At 42.4% G+C, this 22,281-nt stretch overlaps 3 protein-coding genes across 14 annotated transcripts; 1 reads left to right on the top strand and 2 right to left on the bottom strand.

Moving 5' to 3' along the window:
• Positions 1-6,035: 6,035 nt before the first annotated feature.
• u2af2a (U2 small nuclear RNA auxiliary factor 2a) lies at positions 6,036-15,558 on the bottom strand. 11 transcript variants are annotated; one of them, XM_053433584.1, is made up of 14 exons: positions 15,275-15,558; positions 14,940-15,156; positions 14,054-14,195; positions 12,637-12,744; positions 11,482-11,517; positions 11,052-11,155; positions 10,745-10,896; positions 10,486-10,602; positions 10,235-10,391; positions 10,047-10,129; positions 9,786-9,908; positions 8,662-8,748; positions 8,172-8,420; positions 6,036-8,075 (listed from the first exon to the last, which is right to left on the bottom strand). In XM_053433584.1, the coding sequence occupies exons 2-14, from the start codon at positions 14,986-14,988 to the stop codon at positions 7,941-7,943; spliced, it is 1,542 nt and encodes a 513-aa protein (XP_053289559.1). In that variant the 5' UTR covers positions 14,989-15,156; positions 15,275-15,558; the 3' UTR covers positions 6,036-7,940. The 11 variants fall into 11 exon arrangements, with proteins under 11 accessions (XP_053289559.1, XP_053289558.1, XP_053289560.1 ...); XM_053433583.1 differs by having other exon boundaries at positions 14,940-15,558; XM_053433585.1 differs by having other exon boundaries at positions 10,047-10,126; positions 14,940-15,558.
• Positions 15,559-16,845: 1,287 nt separating this feature from the next.
• Positions 16,846-20,575, bottom strand: ccdc106a (coiled-coil domain containing 106a). 2 transcript variants are annotated; one of them, XM_053433596.1, is made up of 8 exons: positions 20,414-20,575; positions 19,835-19,904; positions 19,647-19,745; positions 19,322-19,543; positions 19,158-19,214; positions 18,764-19,027; positions 18,474-18,641; positions 16,846-18,378 (listed from the first exon to the last, which is right to left on the bottom strand). In XM_053433596.1, exons 2-8 carry the CDS (start codon positions 19,902-19,904, stop codon positions 18,062-18,064), a joined length of 1,197 nt encoding a protein of 398 aa, XP_053289571.1. In that variant the 5' UTR covers positions 20,414-20,575; the 3' UTR covers positions 16,846-18,061. The 2 variants fall into 2 exon arrangements, with proteins under 2 accessions (XP_053289571.1, XP_053289570.1); XM_053433595.1 differs by having other exon boundaries at positions 19,835-19,961; positions 20,414-20,572.
• A 566-nt stretch (positions 20,576-21,141) lies between these two features.
• Positions 21,142-22,217, top strand: LOC128449562 (transmembrane protein 238). The gene is made up of 2 exons (XM_053432800.1): positions 21,142-21,301; positions 21,651-22,217. The coding sequence occupies exon 2, from the start codon at positions 21,653-21,655 to the stop codon at positions 21,980-21,982; it is 330 nt and encodes a 109-aa protein (XP_053288775.1). The 5' UTR covers positions 21,142-21,301; positions 21,651-21,652; the 3' UTR covers positions 21,983-22,217.
• The last annotated feature ends 64 nt before the right edge of the window (positions 22,218-22,281 follow it).

Here is a 22,281-nt window from a genome sequence, read left to right as displayed (position 1 = left end):
AAAGCCAAACGACAGGCTCTCCGCCAACAATAGATAAGCCATATGGCGTTTCCCTGAAAGGCAGTTTCGGCTTCAGATGAAGAAACAATGGGGCCGGGCGAGCTAGTGGAGTCGGTCGGTGCAGGCAGGGTCAAGGTGAGAGATAACACCAGAGCGCCAGATGAGACCACCCATCTCCTGTTTCCCCCGAGGAATTGACAACAGACCTCGTCCCCGGAGCAGGTAGACTATCCCCGGCTCAGACGCAGATCCTGTTTGATCTGAGGGGATAATGGGTTGCCACAAATACCTCCCAATACTTGTGCCGGCAATCCCCGGGAATGTGCAGCCGTTAGTGACGCCTGTGAGCGAGTGTGTGAGTGTGCACGTGTGTGACAAATGCACTGTAGATGGGACCTGGCCCATAAAGTCGTGTCTGTTATTCCAAGCTGTGAGTGGGGGGGGGGAGGGCGTTGGAGCAGCTTAAACAACGTGAGTGACAGGGCAGAGCAGCGTGGCCGCTCTGTGCAGGGTGCAGGAGAGGTGATAATTCATGCCCGGACCTTTTGACAGAGTGGGGGGGGGCTGCAGTAATTAACTGCGCCGCTCAGACCAACAGGTCACATAGTGGAGGCAGGAGGCCCGGCCTGTTAGGAAGGCAGCACCAACAGGCCACACACACAGTTGGTCGATCGCTTAATTCCGAGGTTTGCGCTGACAGCATCAGAGGTTTTATATAGGCAAAGCAAAACATGAGCCCTCTAAGAGTAAATACGGAAATAAACATTAAAGCTGTGCAGTGTGTGATACAAATAAAAGTTCAACATTCATAAACAAGCAGAAAAACAGAACTAAAGTCGACGGCAGAGCTGGGAAGTAAATATTAGGTGATTAGATGGTTTGATTAATTGTTAAGAAAATAAATCTGAAACTATTTTTGATATCTGATTATCTGCTTTTCTTAGTTTTTTAATTTTTTTAACTGAAAATGTTTGAAAGATGTCAGCTTCTGCAAAAATGCACATTTAGAATTATTACTACTTCTTATCACTTTTCATTTTCTTGATTAATTACTAAGAAATGAACTGGTAAAATAATCTGCAGATGAATGATTAGGAACATAATCATTAGTTGAGGCCTTATCTATCTATCTATCTATCTATCTATCTATCTATCTATCTATCTATCTATCTATCTATCTATAGATCTATCTATCTATCTATCTATCTATCTATCTATCTATCTATCTATCTCTCTCTCTCTCTATCTCTCTATCTCTCTATCTATCTATCTATCTCTCTCTCTCTCTATCTATCTCTCTCTCTATCTATCTATGTGTGAAACAAAAACTGAAGTAACTCTTTGTGTCAGACTGAAAAATAAATCTGAATCATCTGATAGAGCAAATTTCAGTTGCTAGAGACGATCATGTGATACGTTTAAAAGCTGCATCCCAGCAGCTAATGGATTATGGGATGTTTTGACCACTAATGGTGTTGACAGAAATTTGGATTTTTTATTACAGCTCGCCTTGAATCATTCATGGACAACCGCACCGAAATGTGAGGAACAATAACAGGATAAAGCTTCACCATTGTGGTATTATTCTGCCAAAAGCCAACAAACAACAACATCGATTTATTGTGTATCTCTGACTGACAGAAGCCAGTATGAAGGACACAATCGTCTTATTGAGAGAGACGACACAAAGCAGAATCTTTGCACGTCGGTGATGATCCAAAGTTTTGGATAAGGATTAGAATTCTCCTCCGACATTAAGTGTGATGAAGAACATGAAGAGTGATGAAGAACATGAAGAGTGCAGCCGCTGACAGCCGAGTTAGTAATCACAGAACTACGGCCCTTGATCACATTACATCCATATTGACCAGTGGATGATAGAGCATGCCAGGTCATTCTGAGGGGGGGGGGGGATAACTCAGACAAATGCTCTCTTTGTAATTAAGGATTATATGAAGCGGTGCACTCACATGTGTTCCTGTTGTTTGTAATGCAACATCAAGCTGTGGTGCAATGGCTGAGCAGCTGAGCGAGAGGACACGTCTGTACAACACAGGCACATCTAACTTTGTATAAACGTGGAAACTCTGGATCTCGTTTGACCAGCAGCCGCTCTGTCGACACCTTGGTGACACGTGGGCACAAGAAAGCAACAAGCAGCCGATGCACTTGAGCGAAAAAAGGAGAATAAATCTGACCTGTATTGGTGTGTGTTGTTCAGTTCAGGAGGAAGAGGCGCTTGAAACTTAATAGAGGGGTGAGAGTGGTGAGGGGTGAGTTAGTGAACGAGAGAGGGAGAGAGGGAGGGAGAGAAAGAGAGAGAGTGAGGGAGGGAAAGAGGGTGGGAAGGAGGTGCGTAAGGGTTATGGAAAGAAAGTGTAACAGGGGAGGGGGCTGTAGCCTGGTTGGTTTACAGTGCTGATGGTTAAATGTGTGCGTGTCTGTGTGTGTCTGTGTGTGTCTGTGTGTGTCTGTGTGTGTCTGTGTGTGTGTGTCCCGGCAGCAGCAGACTGTTCATACTCTGAACATGTTTGAGCTCTTAAACCAGCGAGCCAAGGGGCTGCAGGGTGGTCCGCTCGTATGACGACAGTCCAGTCCAGCCCGATTAAAAACAATCGGGCTGTGATGGCCTTGCTGTGTGTGTGTGTGTGTGTGTGTGTGTGTGTGTGTGTGTGTGTGTGTGTGTGTGTGTGTGTGTGTGTCTATTTTGGACAGCCACCTGTTAATGACATTAAGTGCGGGTGGAGGAGGAGCCTGTGTTTATACGAGAGGGGCCAGGACAGCGTTTTACAGCAACACAATATACTGTGAGGACACAGAACATCTGACACAGGGACACAGAGTGAAAGTAAAGCGGGAATGTGTAAACGCACACGCACAGAGGCAGGAAAACCGAGACAGGAATAGGAGATCGAAGAAGAATAAACCTGTAAACAAGAATGTCTGATGCGGAGGCAAAAAATGGATGAGAATAGCCGAAAATTTAGCATTTTGAAGGAAAGAAAATGAAAAAAGTTCATCCCCATTTCCTTCCTCAAGGCCCAGAGAGACCCAAGTGGCAACCTGGTTCTGTGGAAAGCTGCGGCCCGGCCCTGCCTGGCTCTTCTACAGTTTAGGTTACATACGTGGCACAGCAAAGGGGAGAGAGGGAGAGAGAGAGAGAGAGAGAGAGAGAGTGAGAGAGAGGCCAACCCCAGCAGCCAGCTATACGCTCGGGGGAGGGGGAGTGAGTGGAAGAGAGGGAGAGAGACAGAACAGGAGAGAATCAGAGCGAGGGGACGAAACAAGCTGTAGGCTGTGACAGGAACATAAACACCTACAATGTCCAGAGCAGTCAACTCTTTTTTATCTCTTTTTTATCTCTTCTTTTCCACGTAGAGAGAGAGAGATTGCTGTGAGGCTGCAGTGCTGGATTTTTTTTGGTGCAGTTTGCAGATGGAGGCGTGCAGAGGACACGGCGGCCATGATGAATAGATGGAGCCGGAGGACAGCTATCTGTTCTAATGCACATTGCAGTATGTGTGTGCCTGTTCTTTCAAACTTGACTTTGTCTCTAATTGTGCCGCCTCCGTCTCGGCTCCTCCATCACGTGAGATTGAGAGGAAGGGTCCGCACACAGTCGAAGGGCCATCAATAATCTACAGTATGCTGATGTGAACAATCTTGTCCCCACATCACTCAAGTGGCGCCGTCAGCAGTGCAGATTTATGCTTGAACACCCTGAGCTGCACACGTGTCTGCAGCCATGCGCACACTGCATGACCATACTTACACATCGCAGCTGCATCCATCCCTGACTATCATGCAGCAGTGTAATATGGAGGATAGGGATCTTATATTCTGTCCTTTCTTTTAAACACCATGAAAAGACCAACAATTTCCCAATCATATAATTTATAGTTTTGCCATCGGAGCTCAAGCTGAATACACAGTGGCTTATTCCTGTGTGAAGGTTCTCCATTAAACTATTAAGAGTCTAGTGCTGTAAATCCCAGTTAGAGCACCAATCCTGTGGCTGTTTCCCCCACTGAGTGATGTTACTATTTACTCTTTGTTACCTGCACTAAGGAAATGGTTTTCAAGGGCATTTGTTTGTTAGCAGGGTTACACAAAGATGACTTAACGGACTACGGATCCTGGTGCAGTGGGCACGAAGGAGAATCCCATTAAAAGTTTGGTGTTGGTCCAGATCAGAGGGCTGATCCTGAATTTGTTTCTTTAATTATTTTTGCCAGCACACAGTTTCCCCAGGGGATATTTGATATATTTGTATCATATTTACCAGTGTGTTTCATGAGGGGACTGTCACACACTGCGGAGGTTTGTGCTCTTCTGAATGACCTTCTAGTTATGTCTGCTGATTTGGCAAATTATTTAGCCTTATGAATAAAATAGTCACATATACAGCCAATATTTATAGATGTAGGTCAAATACACCATCATTGGTTAAATGGGAATAGAATTTATAATATCAGATAATACTGATAATTCTCATGATAAATGTAAAATTATTTTAAGTTCAAGGGCTGATTTTCACGCAGAAAAGGACAAACACTTGACAGAGAATCGGTTTACAGAGCAGAGCAATCGTGTTTGTACAATGCATAAGAAATATATCCACATACATTTCGCCTTTGAAGGTGTTTATGAAAATTATACTGCGATAACTATTGATGTTTTATTGCCCTGTGTGTTGTATTCCATGTGAATTAACAGCATTAATCAGACTGAAGCACACCACCCCGGTCTCTCACTGCTGTTCCTCTCTGCAGGTGCAGTCTGCCTGCTCCCATTCGCTCAACGCAAACGGCTCCACGTTCACAGACTGCCGCATCCAGGCTTCTCCAATATTGCACTCTCCCACTGCTGCAGTGTTGTATCTTTCTGAATGAAGATCAATGGGGAGGCGCTGCCCAGAATGACAATGACGATCACCAGTCTTACATCCACCACTAGAGGGAGATGACGCATTTACAGTCCTCACTGCCGCAACAGGCCCAGGGAGGCCTGCTGCTAATAACCTTTAAAAGCTGTCGTGTTAAGCAGCCTGGATGCATGAGAGAGGCAGGGTCACTTCTACGTGATACGGCTTCAGCTGCCCGGGAGAGCTGCTGTTTCATCTGCCCCCTCAGGGAACGACAGAGCGTCACATCAGTGGCTCCACTGCTGGGTCCTGTGCAGCGGGGTGCAGTGATGCAGATGGAGCTGGGCAGTGTAAAGCTGACACAGGACATCATTGCATGTCAGAGATTTGTTGCCTTCTTGTCACAGTTTCACAGAAAGTCCCCGTTGAATAAGTCCCAGGTGGATGCAGCCTTTATGGCAGTTATTGCTGCTGAGCAATACTCTGGACTCGAGGGGACTGAGGGAAATGTGAGGAAGGGAGAAAAATACAAGATAACTTCAATTGTTTTTTGGGGGCAGAGGGGGGGGCATAAATGCTGTTGCAGTGAGAGAGATACAACTCCTAAGCAATTAATAGTTTAGATTAATAAGTCTGTGTGCATGGCTTCTGTATACTTGGACAGAAGAGAATCGAGTAAAATGAGAAACGACAGTAAAGGTCAATATGCAGGGAAAGGAAAAATGACTGAGTGACTGACTGAACTGTTCCACTGAAAGGTAAAGATTAGATGACTGAGGTTAGTCAAAGAAATCTAGATAAAGTTTTAAATAATCTAATATGGTCTGGGAGAATTCAATTTTCATCATAAAAAAAAGTACATTTTTGGAGCTGGAACTTGACTTTCACAGAAATAAAAGAGCTAATAAGGTGCCAGGGAAATATTCTGAAGGAGTTGTGGAAAATGTTTTACTATGCTGCAGTGTTTTATCTTTTTCTCAGTGTAAAATAGCTCCATCGTTCGGACATCACCATTAACTGCAGGGATTTATAATCAGCTGAACAAAACTGACTGGACACGAGTCCACTCTCCTCCACGATTAACTGAATGTCATAATTTCACCGGTGGAATGAAGCCGTGTTGCACTCTGGTGGCTGTTCATGAAAAAAGGAGGCAAAGAGAAATAAGACATCATGTAAATTCAGTTTTAATCAACATTTGAAAACAAATTGGACAAATGAAAGACTGTTTCTGTTTTTATAAACTAGATGTGGGTTTAGGTTTTAAATCATTTAAGAAATCACATTTTTTTTCAGAGAGAAAAAAAAAAAAGAGAAAAAAAATGACACAGTGACACTGAAAAAGCAGATTTTCAGAAAGTAAGGAGTAACATCTCAAAAGTGTTATCACTGACACGACCTCTCTTCAGCGCTGTCTTAAGCAACCCAAAGTATCGAAGGAAAGCAAGTCTCAAGCCCGTACACATGGTCCTCAGAAAGAAATAAAAGGGCAGAGGATGAGGGAGATGAGAGAAAAGCAGATTTTAAATACATGCCGACAGTTTCAAACAATCCCGACAACGACTAGTGAAAATACTCCAATGGCTAACATAACAGCACGTCTGAACAGCAAAATGTGGGAAAAAAAGCTTGACTTTAAGAAGGTGTATTATATGAATTCTGACGCCTTTCATCAGATGTCAGAAAGAAATAAAAAGCCATTGCAGTGATTATGTTTGATTCTTCAATGTGGTCCAGCTATCAGTTTCTGGATTTTTAACAAATAAGGCTAGAAAGATGGAACAGCTGTGGTGTTTTGTTTTCACTCTAGCACATGAGTGGCGTGTGTTCGTTACATGTTTATTTGGTCTTGTCAAAGAGGTGAAATGTCACAGAAACCCCCAAAAAAGGTTTCCATACACTTTAGAAGCCGTTCTGCAAAGACACATCAACGGATACTGGTGACGTGAGACCAAAGCATGAGTGACATTTATGAACATAGAGACATCATCGTTACAGGTGCCGAATTTTACTTCTTTAGAATTGGATGTTTAACATTAAGGCTTTTTGGTTAGGAAGAGATAAATCCACATTATGTACCAATCTGTTCACCTCTCCCAGTCTCTTTGTTTCCTCTTCAATTAAACCGGACTGAGCTGCTGAGACATTAAACAATCTCCCCTGATAAAAGCTGTGCACATAAGATGGCCGTGAAAAAGTTACAGAACGTAGTAAAGAAAAGCAAACGTGTGTATTGAAAATGTTTTTTCTGCAGTTCATGATGAAAGTCTGCTGCCTGAATATGAGGCGATATTACAGCTCAGATCAGAGAAGCTAAACACAGGATCGGAACACGTACAGCTGACATTCAGATAGAGTCCAATTAGACAACAGTTTCCTCTAACAATCGTCCTGAGGGGGGGGCAGTAGTCAGATGAGAATAAGGGAACATCAGGAAATGTCCAAACATAAAAAATCAAATCCAGTAATGAACAAATATCCCCTTGGATTTCTAATGATGGCAAAACTGAGGTTGATGTTACAGCTACTGTATATCTACATTATATGGTCAGACGAAAACACCCTCATCTTCCTCTCGTTCTCCCTCACGTCTCCCTTTCACAAACACATCTCCTTCCATCAAAACAGTCCAATTAGTTTCCTACTGCGACTCCCTCCTAATGTACTTAAAACAGGCTACCTCCATTTAAATACAAACCTTAGGTGTGGTACCCCCCCACCCCCACCCCGAACGACATCCCTGTTTCACAAAGTATAAAAATTGTTGACCCCGACCTGGACCCGTTATTACACACATTTCTCAAAATTCTTTGACCCCCCCACCCAAACCTACAACCCCTCTTTTCTTTTGGATTTAAACCCTGCCCACTTTTTCCGGTTCCAAATTTCGAATAACTGTTTAACTGCTGGACATTTCACGTAGATCTCAAATGATAAATTGGATGTGACCATTTGTCAAACGCTTAATATTCTCAAATCTACTTGAAATGTAGCTCTACCAAATCACTCAGGGGCCCGATTTGGAATAGGCAGTACATACACCCCCCCCCTCCCCCCTCTTTACTTCATGCTTCCTCTACCAGAAGTCTCGGCGGTGATACGCGTCTGGATCGCAGTATTTGGTCACCACCACCCTGTTGGCAAACTTCCGTCCTGTCAACCCCTGCATGGCCTTCTGGGAGTCAAAGACGGATGTGAATTCCACAAAGATCTACAAAGTAAAAGAGAGACAACAGATTCAGTTAATGATTAAACGCAATTGATCATTTCTTATCATAGAATTTACATTTAGATAAATCTGATCTACCTTGCCAGTCCCAGGCACCTCCAGGCCGTCCACAGGTCGAGGGATCTCAATGCTCTTGACTTGGCCGTACTTGCTGCACTCGTCTTTGACGTCCTCCACGATCTCCTCATATTCGTCATCGTCAACCAGCTCTTCGGGGGCCACCATGTTCATCAGACACAGCACCTCAGTGGGGAGGCCGCCCATCTGAGTTACTGAGCTGTTCATACCTGGCACCTGCAGCGTCACGGGGGTCTGGTTCATACTTGTCTGAAAGGACAGATTGAAGTTTTATGTTTGGCAGAAGGACAAATCGACAAAGTCATTCAGTGTAGACGTCATTTAGCCAAAACAGGGCAGATCTTTTCTTGCACATAATATACTTCAATATTAAGTGTTGGTTAGAGAACAAATTCAGATGTGCACTTGTCCAGAATCCGATCTTCAGAAACTCTAAAGAACCCCCCCCCCCCCCACGCTGCTGTCATCTGTCCAGCTCCTGGACACTCACCAGAGTGGCGTTCTTGGATCCCACACTTGCTCTTTGCACCAGGAGCTTCTTGTCTCCCAGCTGCATGCCGTTCAGCCCAGCAATAGCCTGTAATGATAATTCAAATTATAAATCTGTGGAAGATTAACATGACAATGCAATTAGTTAGAATTATCAAGTTGCCGTTTCCATCAATGTCAGTCCAGATTGGTAGAATGAACTGAGGAATTTTACAAAAAAGTATATTACATGTAATTATTGATTTGACTCTGTTGATCTTGTTCTGCTTTATTGGTGTTGTACGGTATTATTGTGCAAGTTTTGTAATGGAAACAGGTGTTTCATATGCAGTGGACAGAATTAAGTATTTTAAAACTTGATCCTTCTTTAACTCTGTAGCCTAAGTATCAGGAAGTGGAACAAAAACTCAGTTTCTCTTGTTTTTTTGTTTCACTGGACACTGAGATGAGATATCTGATCGAGGTAAGGCAGCTCCCAGGAACCGATTCCACTACGGACAATAGTTTTTAGTTGTAAGGGAATTTTTTGCTTTAGCTCTTATGTGTTAGGTTGGTCTTTGCACCTCTCATGGAGGACTGCATGAGGCCCTATCCCCAGGGGAGCTTGGATGAAGGTCAGATATGAGCGGCCACACACATGCTTTTTGTTTACTGTTAGAACAGAGCCTGTTTTGCTGCACACATACTCCCTCACCTCCGGGCAATATCAGGTTTTAGATAAAGGGCAAACTAACGGTAAGTTGTAATATCTACGCTCAGGGATTTTTAAATGCAAATCAAAGGTCCATGACAAGGAGGCTTCACCTTTTCTCTGACTTAGAGCACAGGTAATTGCTCATGGATTTCTGTTAACGCTGATGTGCATCGAAACTGCAATTAAGTCTTCTGCATTCACCAGCTTCCAGGAGACTTCAATCACAATAATTCTGACAGCCCTTCCTTTTACCCTCACTTAAATTCTTAAGGATCAGACACCAAGTTTATTTTGCTCTTTGCTGTGGAGACCATTAAGCATGATAGACAAACAAAGCAGAAACACAATGCATCCGGCCAAGGCTGTAGCTGGTGTGGAGGCATTAAAAAGGGTAATCCCTGTAAACAGGGTTTTTCTGTTTCAATGCTCACCTGGTCATTCAGGTTTACATCAACATATTCACAGAAAGCATATCCTTTAGATAAGCCTGTGGCACTGTCTTTCACCAGGTTGAAGGCCTTCAGAGGACCAAATGACGTCAACAGCTCCTTCACCTATGACGCAAGAGAACAAAGAAAATAATCCACAGTTAAAAAAGGGTAGTTAAGACTGCTTCCGAAAGGAATTAGTGCAGTTAAAGTGGGATATATAAGTTGTATTCAAGTTTGTTGTTAAATGCAGAAAATATTGACCTGGTCATCATTCAGGTAGTTGGGCAAGCCACCAATGAAGAGCTTGTGAGCCGAGTCAGGCACCACTGTTGACACCACACCTACTTCGACACGAAGACACAGACAAATTAACAAAGAGGCACATAGAGCTGCTGTATAGATAATTTGGTGACTTATGAATTATGCCACAAGAACTGAGGGTTAAAAACCATTAATTGTCTGTGTACCAGGCACATAGACACTGGGATTCTCGCTCATGCCCGGCAGAGGTTGGTAATCATGGGGACGGCGAATTTTGAGGCTCTGGCCTTGAAAGATGATGCCATCAAAGGCCATGGCCTGTGTGGTTTCATCCACTGAACGAAACTACACAGGAGTAAAATTAGTCAATACATTGACAAGTTTTGTGCAAAAACACTCAAGGTGAACAAATTGCATGTTAATGAAGGGCTCATCTCACCTCAAGGAAGGCAAAATTCTTATCCTGATTGATCTGTACTGCAAGGACAGGGTTTCCAGGGGCCTGAGTTAGACCACCCAAACGCATTTGGGCATTGAAGAAGTCCATCATGGATTCCTATATGAGAGAGAGAGGGGACTTCAAAATTATTTCAATTGATGGTGAAACTATTAAAAACACTAATATGAAACAGACATGGGATACTCAAATGCATTTTAACACTTGGTTACAAAAGTCAAATCAATATCCGGTTCCTCACCTCTGTGATACCAAAGGGGATGTTGCCGACGTAGAGCCGGCGGGCCTGCCGGGTCATCTGGCTGCCCACTACAGGTACTGGGGTGGGAGTAACAGCCAGGCCATCCGGAGTCATAGTTGGCAGGAGGGCTGTGGCTGGGATCTGGCCTGCAGCTGAGGCGCAAAGACAAAAACAGGAGACAATCTATTTATTTGTTTATATTGGACTTAATGTACTGCAGCAAAATAAAGTTGCACCAACTACGGCGGAACACGTTTTCAACCCGGAAAACACAAGCATGAATCAAATAAGCCACATGGGATGTTACCTTGCATGGCTTTGTACTGCAGGGGAGTGATGTGTTCAAAACCAGGTGGAGGAACATCCCAGTACTTCTTCACCTTCTTCTTCTTCTCACGGTGTGGAGAACGGCTGTTTGAGTAGGAGCAGGCCGGTGAAATAAAAGCATAACGACTAGAACACGGACATTTATCTCTCATTGGGTCAGCAGTAAACTACCCGAGCTGATGACAGGTCATGTCCTAAAAATGTATACTACAAAATAGTTACTTTTGGGAGAACTTGCATCAGTCATAGTATTGTAAAACTGATGCTAAAGGGAAAAAAAGGGATAGAAAACCCAGTCCAGGCAGACATCTACTTAATGAGTCAACAGTATGTAGAATCAGAGGCAGATCATTAATTTGCAGTTTTTGCAAAGATGCACAAACCAGTTTTGTGTTAGTTTTCTGTATTACCTTCCAGCATTTTCCTGGGGGAAGCTGGTTGGTGAGCTGAAATGACATTGGAAGGGTTTCAAATTTCTCTCAAATCCATCATGACATTTACTAACATTCCTACTACAACAAAATAGAACCCATATTTCTATGAAAAGCTATCAGGGGCCTGGGAATTTTCAATTATCTGAAAGCTCCTTTGGAGTTCAGATGATCGACCAGCATATTAACACTGATATCAGTCTGATACAGACTCAAAAATCTGGATTGGTATTGTGACAGTCTAGCAAATCTACTCAATTAAATTATTGGTTATTCATGTCCTTACATCTACGTGCACGTACTACCACATACAGCAGCAGTGCGCTGGTAGGCTTTTACATTTTGTGAGATAGAGAACTAACACAGCATGGAGGGAGCTAACAACAAACCGTCAGCAGTTTGGAGGTATGTCACGCTTGCTATGCCAACAACTTCTACAGCTAAAAATGATCTGAGTCCTTTCCACACAGTACGGCATAAAACTTATTAATTAAACCCTGGCAGTGGATTGGTTATTAGTATCAAGCGACACCCAATATACAGATATCGGTATCAGGACTGAGAACGTTGATTTAGCGCATACCTTCATTCAGTGAGTCATTGCCAACATGTAATACCACAAATGATATCCTTAAAAACACAGCAGCTGCAAAGAAGAGGGGTCAGATTTCACATCCTCTGACCAGGGGCTCACATTGGGTGGACCTGAGAGCTTAAATTTGTGCCGACAGACCAGGAGCAACAGCCAACCAGAAGTAGAGAGTAGGCAAAATTTACAAATGTACTCGTCAGGGCTGGGCAATATCGCTTAAAATCCACATGAGTATTTGAAACTTTATTTCAATTACGATTAACGAATAATTTTTCAATGTGTCTCCCAAATTTTAGAGTGAATCAAACAAACAAAGTAAACTTCAAGTCCTGTACCCTACATGTTCAAATTGTTCTGTTTACTGTTTTTTACGTGTAATGTGAGCCCAGGTCAGTGGAGAAGTGAGGAGGGGGGACATACAACAGGATGCTAGCACACACACAAGCGTCCACTCTCGCTGGAGTGAACGCCGTTTACGTTCACCATTTGTAAACTGTAGTGTTTGGTTCAGGGTTAAAAAAAAAGAACAAACTGTCAATAACCGTGTCTGTAGACTCTCCATGTTCTCTGAGTCTCTTCCCTCCTTTCCAGATACAAAAACACGCATGCGCGCAGGAGCTTTCTGGATGGGCGGGGGGGTTTGCTGTCTGCTGTGAGAGGGGCATGAGAAGAGAGAGGCGAAACTCAAAGAGAATTTCATACTGACGGCTTAAAACATACACGTGACAATTTATACTTGATGGTAGCGATAGTCATTTTACACATTGCACACGGTGCAAGCCGATTAACATAGAGTATATTCAATATATCGCCCACCCTTATTTGTAAGCATATTTTTCATTAACCTGCACCCAGCACGTCTAATTCATTTCCAAAACGATGCCCAGGAGTTAAACATCCAAAAGCAAGCATTTTTCCCTGACAACAGACAGGTTTGTCAGGGAGGTAGGCAGTTGGCACTGGTATTGTTCTGTAATTCCCAAAGCAAAAGGTCTTTAGATATTCATCAAAAATGTAGCTCATGCTCATCGTAAGACAACAGACAAACTGTATGTATCAACTGTAATCTTATTCAACAAAGGAGTGAATGTGCAAAGAATTCAACCCATGTTACTTGAAGAGGTTACATCTTAGTGATCTCCAAGTGATTGTGAGTCGCCAAAGCATAGACATTTTTTAATTAAACCATTGATAACTTAATCTGGATACTCGATTATCGAGGATATAAAATAGTGATTCAGCAGCTGTCGATTTGTGTAAAAGAAAGCTGTGTCCCACACACTTGAAGCAAAATTTGAACAATGTGATAAGTCGGTCTGCCAAAGCACTAAGGGACAGAGAAAATAAAAATATTATTGTAATAGACTGTCAGGGACTGTCCATTTGTTATTGACATGATATCAGAGGGATAAATGTAAGATAAAGAGCAGTCAGTTTTCAGTGTTTTAACTCTAGGAGTCCAGCTAACGCTTCTAATGTCAATAAAAAATATATATCATTGATCAATGGAAACAAAACTTCCTGTTGTACAGAATGTAGGTCAGGGCCTTAGTTTTTCAAATTGGAGGAATGTGCATTTGCAGAGATTACAATTTGCAGCCATGTACAGCCCCGTAGGAGGATGGTGAGAGGCCAAGATCATTTGAAGAGTTCTAAAGACATGCTTGCGTAGCAAAAAGCCTGTACGAGTGTGAGAGTAATGTCAAAACTTCAATAAGTGCGTGCAGCTCCATTCTTAATGTTTGCTATTGGAGGGAAACTGCATTTGAGTAAAAATTTACTTTTAGCTTTTTTAATTAATGTGATCAAAATCCTTCTTGACGGTGTTAAGGGTGTGAAGGCCCTACACACGTCCCCCCCAGTGGTAATGATACAAACTGCATGGACAGTGAAGGGGAATGCCGGATGCTCTTACACATGAGATTCCTGGTTCAGGTGCAATTGTATGGACAAACTTACCTGCGCCTGTGCCTGCGCTCCTTGCTGTCCCCACGGTGGTCCCTGCTGCGTCTGTCCCTGTCTCTGCTCCTCCTTTTCCTGTCTCTGCTGCGGCTGCGGGAGGAGGACCGGCGGTGGTGGCGGTTCTCTTTGTCCCGTTCAGCTGCAGATCAAGTGTTTATTGACATCACAGAAGATGAAAACATAGTCTTAAAACATGTGGTTAGCTGATCAAACAATAGAAATACAAAAAAAAATACCCATCAATGTCACAGGAAACATCTGCATAGCTTTCATCGAAAAGACTCACCTTACTTAAGTGTACTAAATGAACAAATATGCCCAATATACTTCGCATGATATTACAAAGGCTGGTAAATGGTAGGAGTTCTGTAACAGACCACAAACGTGTAGAGCTTTTGTTTGAAAATGTCACAATTTTTCAAGCTGAACGTGGAAGTGTTGAATATTCCGTGTAACAAACATCTATGTAAAAGTGTGAAAATGGTGGTAGCTGTAGTTGGTGTCTTTAAATTGGAGACTGTAACCGGTAAATAACACTGGGAATGTTAGATGGCTGCAACAGCTGCAAATAATAGATGCTCGCTGTGCATTAGGTCAGCTAGCAGTGGCAGAAGCAAAACCATGATATAGACGGCCCCTGCGTTCACGATTAAATGTGAATTGACATTTTAACACAACAGGACCATATCAGCTCGTGCTAATATTGGTTAGCCACCGTTTATACCACTACGTCGTAAACCAGAGGGTGCTAAACCGTGGGCTAGCGTACTTGCAGTGTTCCAGCAATTAGACATGTCCATGTCGGACCAAAATGGTAGCGGTGACTCCAAGTGAAAGAACCACGTAGCGCTTTAAATTACTGATGAAAAACGGCTATATTTACCTTGTTTATTCTCGGAGAGCTGCCTCTCGAATTCGTCGAAGTCCGACATCTCTGTGATCTGGAGGCTGCTGCGCTCCCGGCGACTACGTTGTTCAGTTGTCGTTGTGGCTAGCTCAAGCTAGCAGCCAAGCGGCCAACACTTTTAAAAACAAGCGTCTCGCCTAGACAGCGGAAGTAAGTTAGCTGCAACCAGCGGCCGGCCTTACAAAGGAATTACCTAAAAGAGTTAAATGGTGCACACATAAGCGGCGTAGAGCGTGTTCACAACGTAACAGACAGAATCATTGAAAAAGGGAAACGTGTACGCATGGGTTAGCCTGCTAACGTTAGCTTACTAGCTTGTAGCAAAGTCCAGGAGAAAGGGCCTGCTGGTGTGGAGCCTCGTTAGCCAGCTAGCGAGCACGAATCCCGAATGAATGAGAGACGTTACCGAGCCAAACGCAAATCCCGGCGGATCACTGGCCCGCGAGGCGCCGTCGTTCGGCTTTACGAGTAAAATGTATTCGCTGTTAAAAGGTTCGAGCCCGACGAAAACAATAAAGGTTTCGGTATGCCCGCTTTTTTGCCCCGTCTCCCAGGTTCCCCGTTACACCGGAAGTTGATGGACGACAGGTTTCCGGTGAGTGAAGAGAAAGAGGCAGACGCGCAGGTCACACAGAAGGAGTTTATATTTACTCTATTCTGATAAATATATGCGATTCTATCATCGGTTTGAAAATTGTAATTTTTAAAAAATACCTGAACTTAAACAATCTCATTTACTTAAACAAATGACATCTCATTTTAATAGACAGTACATGCAGTGTGTTTGTCCAAGAACAGAGCAGTGTTCTTGTATCTGAAAGACCTTTTACCGCATAATGTAGTTGTTCAGTTACTACACCACACAAAGGGCCTAGTCATACCACAAGAGGCACTTGAATTAAATTACAATCCACCACGACAATGATCATATATGCCACTTTGTCAGTAGCTTAATCTTCATGGAATACTTGTGGTAAATTTAGTTTCTCCTACAGTTATCGTTCTTTATCATGTTCAATAGAATGTGTCTACAGGGTCACAGACGCCATCATGACATCATTACGTTCAGCATACAATGTACCACGGTAGCAGTGCAAAAAAAAATCCCTTTCAACCTGATCATAGCAGGACACAGATCTTTGCACAATGAGATTAGAACAGAATAAGAAATCATTTTATGTAGGGAATCAAATGATTTAATCATATTTCTTTCTTCGCAGTACAGTCCGTGAATCATAAACATTTGCCTTCAGTGAGTGAGGTTGGATCTTACAGCTTAATAAATATACATGTTCGGTAAGAAATCAACTGTGATTTCGGTAAGAAATCAACTGCACGATACTTGATTCTCAATATACATTTGTTGAATAACTGCCGTGAGATACACATTTTTACTGTATATAATTAAATATGAGACAGAAAAATTAGAGGGGTTATTGTTGTCTAATACACTGCACCTAGTTGTGGTTTTGCCAGGTCTGCTTAGCGGCTGCTATGCACCTTACACACATGAATAGGAGAACCAGTCGATATTTAGTTTCATGAAAATGCTCCATTAAATAACGACACTTGAAGCTGTAAGTCAGCGTATTCCACAGTACCCTGTTTTGAAATAAGAGCTCATATCATGTCACTGTACTGGCATGGACACCACACATTATCTTACAATTTGCTGCTTTGAAAATTATAAATTTTGACAAGACCTGTATAAACAACAGCTTCGTCATAGAGCTTGTATCACATGAATCTAGAGAGACACACTGGGAAGAAAAAACACATCCTCTGTGTGCACATGCTAGCTGCTTTTACTGATGCTGTAAGTCACAGTGTAAAATGATTTGTGATTAAAAAAAGTTCATAAAGAAGCAAAAGTGACACACGGTTACAAATAGTAATTTTAGTAATAATTAGTGTAAATGCTCTGTACCACATTTTACAAAAGGTATCACTGTCACAAAATCATTTCAAGAGCCTCAATATCAGAAAAATAAGAAGATACGTTTAGTGTATTTTTTGTGCAGATAATTACAAAAAGGCTTGATACAATGAGTGATGCTGCAGTACTATTTTTAAAACTGGGACTTTCCTTATTATTGGCAAACCTACAATGTCACCAATGTTTGTGTTTTTTATTTTTAATAAAAAAACACAGTAATGGTTGTAATGCATTCTCACCACATAATATGTTTAAACTAGTGTTAACCATAGTCACTTCAAAATCTCATCTATCTCTTTGTCTCATGAGTTCTTCCTTTCTTTAAGTCTGTAGAAGTAAAAAGGAAAAAGCGAACTCGAAATGATTTGACAAATAAAGGAAAATCACAAAAACATTCTTAAGGCAAGTGTAAATAGTTGATATGATAAATATTAAAAAAAATAATAATAGACCCATAGAGCAATATACATATAAAACAACCACTGATAAGTCCTAAAAACATGGCAACATCTATGGAGTGAAGCATCATATTAACACACATTTTGATTACCATATTTTAAGGTCAGTTTCAAAAGTGCACACAAGTAAAGTGATACAAATTCCCAATATTATAAATGATTTAGGGAGCCAGCAACTGAAATGATCCAAGAAGTCAGTTAATGAACATCTCGCCTCAAACTGATCTGGATGAAAAGAAGGTAAAACTCCGAAATATGTTTGAGCAACATTGGCTATACTCATTTAAAAGCAGTACTTCTATAAACCTAAAAGCAAAGACACATTCTCGGTCAGAAATTCTGAATAAGTCAGACATGCCATTTTGCTCTTTGATAGATAATAGCCATGTAGTTTCCCTTTCCAGCTGCAACATCTTCCACATCTTTAATATCAATTTGCTCCAACCGCTCTGGGTTGATAATAAAACGGACGTGAGAACTTTAATTGCCTGACTGTTGATAATAAAAGGGACATGAGAACTTGAATTGTCTGATAAAACAAAAAGATCTCAGCTGAAGCCTAAATGGCCACATTCAGGAAGCTGAGTTCCTAAAATATTTCATCCCTCTGGACATCTCTGTGCCTGAGAGGTGAGCTGGTCTGAACCCAACTGCCTCTCCTCTCCTCTCAACCACCAGCTTAAAAGTTTTGTGGTTTTTCTATCTCAGTGTCTGAACCTGTAGGAGATGGGCAAGAGCAGGTTATTCTTCTTCAAGGCCTGCACTCTGCTGAGTGTCTCCTCATCCAGGGCAGTGTAGCAGCGCCGGGCGTAGTCCAGCAGCTTCTCCTTGGACGGGTCAAACTCGCCCACCTCTGCCACCTTCTCCGGGGCCACTAATAGAAGCTCAGCTATGGGTGTAGTGGAAGCCACAGTGTTGCGGTCCACACCATGGATTTGAAAGGCTTTGGACATGTTTTTCAGACGCTGGTATGTAAGCAGGATTTTCTTGTAGCGAAACAGCACTCCAGCAGCATCTTTCACTGAAGAATGAGAGAGAGCAGAGACTTAGCGACAGCAGCCTCATAACAGATCATGTTTAAATTACGATAGCTAAATGTTGATTTATGTCACTTACCTCTCTGCCGCTCTCTAGGAGCTCGGAAGACTCGCCTTCTCTTTAACTGGTGTCTGTTGCTGTTAAGGGTATCTTGCATTACGTCTTCCCCTGATATCATTTCCTCCTCCTCAAGGTACCCGTCTTGGTCCAAGTACTCGTCAGATTCCCCCAGAAGTGAAAGGGAATCTAGAAAGGAAAAAAAACGCATTAAAATAATCTCCTTCGCAAATCCAGTAGGTAAAACCCAGATGTACAAAACATTGATTTCATCGGATTGATGAGCGGTAATGCTGAGCTTTATTCCTTACCTGGACCTACGTTGCCATGTCCGCTCATTTCATTCATGGATGACCTCGTACCACTGTTGCCACTGCTGCCACCGGCTGTCGTACCGGTGTTGCTGTGGCTATGGCTTTGCAAGAGGGCCTGTGATTGTGTAGAGCTGAACAAAGCATTCATAGAGGCAAGCTGACTGGAGACGTGGTTTTTGGAAGGCACCATAGTTGGAGGACCAGGCCTTCGCTGGATAAACTGGCGTGATGGGAAATGCTCTCCAGCCGACTTCTGCTGCTCTGTAAGGAGAAGGTGGCAGTAATAATTGAGAATCTGCAATTTAAGCTCCGATATGTGGATATTATCATCATATCTAACAATGACTGGCCAGGTTAATTTAACAGAAATCACACAAATATTTGCCTTTACCAGCAGGACGATCCTCCTCACGTCGTACCCTCCAGTTGAATCGCCTGGACTCATAACCTACAGAGAGACAGATGCAAATGAGTAAAAAAGTTCTGTTTCGAATGAGCCACTTCTCAAAAGCTTGTAGGGCACGTTGTCCTCTCACACCTGTCCCCTGTCCTCACCGTTACTGTACTGGCTCTGACTCTGCTCCTGTCCCTGGCTCTTTGTGGAAAAGATGAAGCGGTCCAGCTGGCACCGGAGGAAATCCCTCTCCTCTTCCAGGTCCTCGATTCTTTTCTGAAGCCAGGAGTTTTTCTCCAGAGAGATCTGCAGCTGGGTGCGCAGGTTGGTGATCACCATGTATGAGTTGTTGACGGGAGACGGACCAGCGGCTGGCGGCGAATCTGCGTTGGACAAACTAGGGGTATTATTACGAAACTTTACTGTGAACAATTAAATGATTGTGCGGTTAAAAATAAAATATAAAGGATTGATTCTGTCGTTCACCTTCAAAAGTCTGATCACTCTGGTTGAAAAAGCCTTGCTGCTCAAAGTTGCTCTCCTCATAGGGGATGGCTATTTCATAAGCATCTTCGTTTTTTGGAGCTAGGAAAGGAAAACATGCAAGGTAAAAAATGACCAAGGTTGACATAAAGGCATGAAAATAATAATAATAGATTTACTCAAAGTCTTACTCTGCAGGTGGAGGGAGGCTGCGTGGCTCTTGGATGTGGAAGCAGCATCAGTCCTGTTTCCGTTCTCCATCTCAGAGCCCAGACATATGTTGGATTAGTGTCAGGGTTTAGCAGCAATGTCACCAGACTGTGAATATGAGACGAACAGGGACATTTCACACCAGTGCACAGCAGAGACTGAGCTACACACAAAAACTACACTTATGTTCATAACTCATTTATTTGAGGATGAAGCGAGTCACTGAGCTTTCACAACGTCGCACTGTTATAGAAACTAACCAGGCAGAAAAACAGAGCTAGCATCATCATATGCTTCCCATGTTATGTTCGTATAAACAGAGACATTTAAACAACATGTGTTACTGACGCATGAGCTCATAGCGGCCTGGTTAATGTGCTCTCATGGAGGCGACACTAGCTCCACACTGTGTTAGCCTCTTGTGACGATAGCAGAGATTTAGCTGCGAATAAAATAAAACAACCCTCTTCTTTCTTTACTGTCCAGTCTTTAATTCCGTCGTTCACACGTTACCACGGTGTCTACGTGGAGTAAGAGATGCCGCAGAGGTCGGTACGTACCACTTTACGTTTGTAATAACTGAATCGTGCACATGTAATAAGACGTTATTACTCTGTCATATCCCCATCGGTCGAGCTCAGCTGCTAGCTAACAAGCTAACAATAACAATTATCGCTCTTTTATTTTTTGTTTAACTCCCTCTCCCGCGTCATTTCCGGAAGTCACGCAATTACTGATCGCCCCTAGTGAAGGAAAATGTTATTTATATGTTTTCATATTAAACTGGGTTACTCTTTTATATCGTTGGATTTAAAATGCACATAATACAAATAGGACAAATAAATACTCATAGGTGCAGTAAACTTACAAGCTGACGGGTCATTTTTAGATATTTGATAAATATGATTAATATCTTAGTAATTAAAGATGTTCATGTGATTGATAGATATATTCAATTAGGTTGTGACGGTATTTACAGCTTTTAAATGAACATATAATAAATATGTAAAATAAATAATTATAAGTGCTGTAAACGTCCATATTTATGGGCAATTTTCAGATATTTGATTGATACAGTTTTTAAAATGCATATTTGATAAATAAATTAAAAAAATAAAACGTATCCATTCACGAGTAATTTTCAGATTGTTCTATTCAAATTATTTATTATTTTGTGACAGTGATTGCAGCTTTTAAAATGCATATACTAGTAAAAAGAGAATCAGGAACACACTGTATAAACATTGGATAATTCCTAACAAAGCTGTGGCAGAGTGTGTTGTGAAGGCGTCAGAGAAACCGCCGGACAGGTAGAGCAGGTGACGAGGTGTCACATTTCACTCGCGACTGCTCGTTTCTCATCGACCTCATGCGGAAATACACAAGAAACACGATTTCCATCGCAAACACGACAACTTTGAGATACTCGGCAAAGTAGGACCGTAAAGGTAAGTGCTTCCGGGGCTTTGTTTACTCAGAAGATGTGTTTGTCAGTGTGTAGAACTCATTGCTGTGTCATGCGTTAGCACCATAGACTGTATAGAGGTTAGCACAAGACAGGTGTGGTACCTGCCTGAACTGGTGCATGTGTAAGAAAACAAAACCCAGCATTGTAAATAGTAATGTGTTTCTGCATTTTATTTTGAAATAAAGTGCAGAAACCAATTTATGTGTGTTGTAGAAGTCCACTTTACAATATATATGGATATTTATTTATTAAATGCAGGGAATAGGGTTAGAATATTTTTTGAAGCTACATTATTTTAATATAACATCGTCATCTTTTTTTGTTTTCAGGCATGGCACCAAAGTATGATGGGTTGTCCCACTGTAAGCTGGCCCTGGTGTTCGCGGTGCTGATGGACCTGTTGGGGGTGATATCCCTGCTGCTTGGGGTCTTTGCCCCACTGGAGATCCAAGGGCGGGACTTTGGGGATCTGCTGGTGTACACAGGAGCACTGCTGGTGCTGCTGTCCCTGGCCGGCTGGGTCATGTGGTACAGTGGCAACATTGAGGGTCTGACCTCCAAAAAAGAGCTGGGGGGAACCATGGGGGGAGCGGTGGACCGCCTTGCCCGCTCCCTGAGTCGCAGAATACGGCTGCCAAGGACTCGCAGCAGCCCAACATAAGAAGCCGCCATTAAATGACAGGCTGTATCAAACCAGGTCAGACTGCCTGAGGCAAAGGAGTGTCACTGCTGTTACTCATCTCATGGAGTTGATGAAGACCCAGAGTGAATCATTGTGTTTTTGTATAGAAAATGTATGTCTCTGCTTAATATACTGTGTGTGGAAAAGACTGATATTAATATAACATGCACCACTATAGATTCCAGTGTGTAAAGATTAAAAAGATAAATCAGCAGTATGTTTTGTCAATTCCCTTTTTCATCATTTCACATTTAGAATTGACTAGTTGTGTAGCTGCA

The sequence above is a fragment of the Pleuronectes platessa genome, chromosome 10, assembly GCF_947347685.1.
Source record: "Pleuronectes platessa chromosome 10, fPlePla1.1, whole genome shotgun sequence".
Lineage (NCBI taxonomy): Eukaryota > Metazoa > Chordata > Actinopteri > Pleuronectiformes > Pleuronectidae > Pleuronectes > Pleuronectes platessa.
The sequence above is the reverse complement of the archived record's forward strand: the minus strand, read 5'-3'. Positions and strand labels throughout refer to the sequence as shown.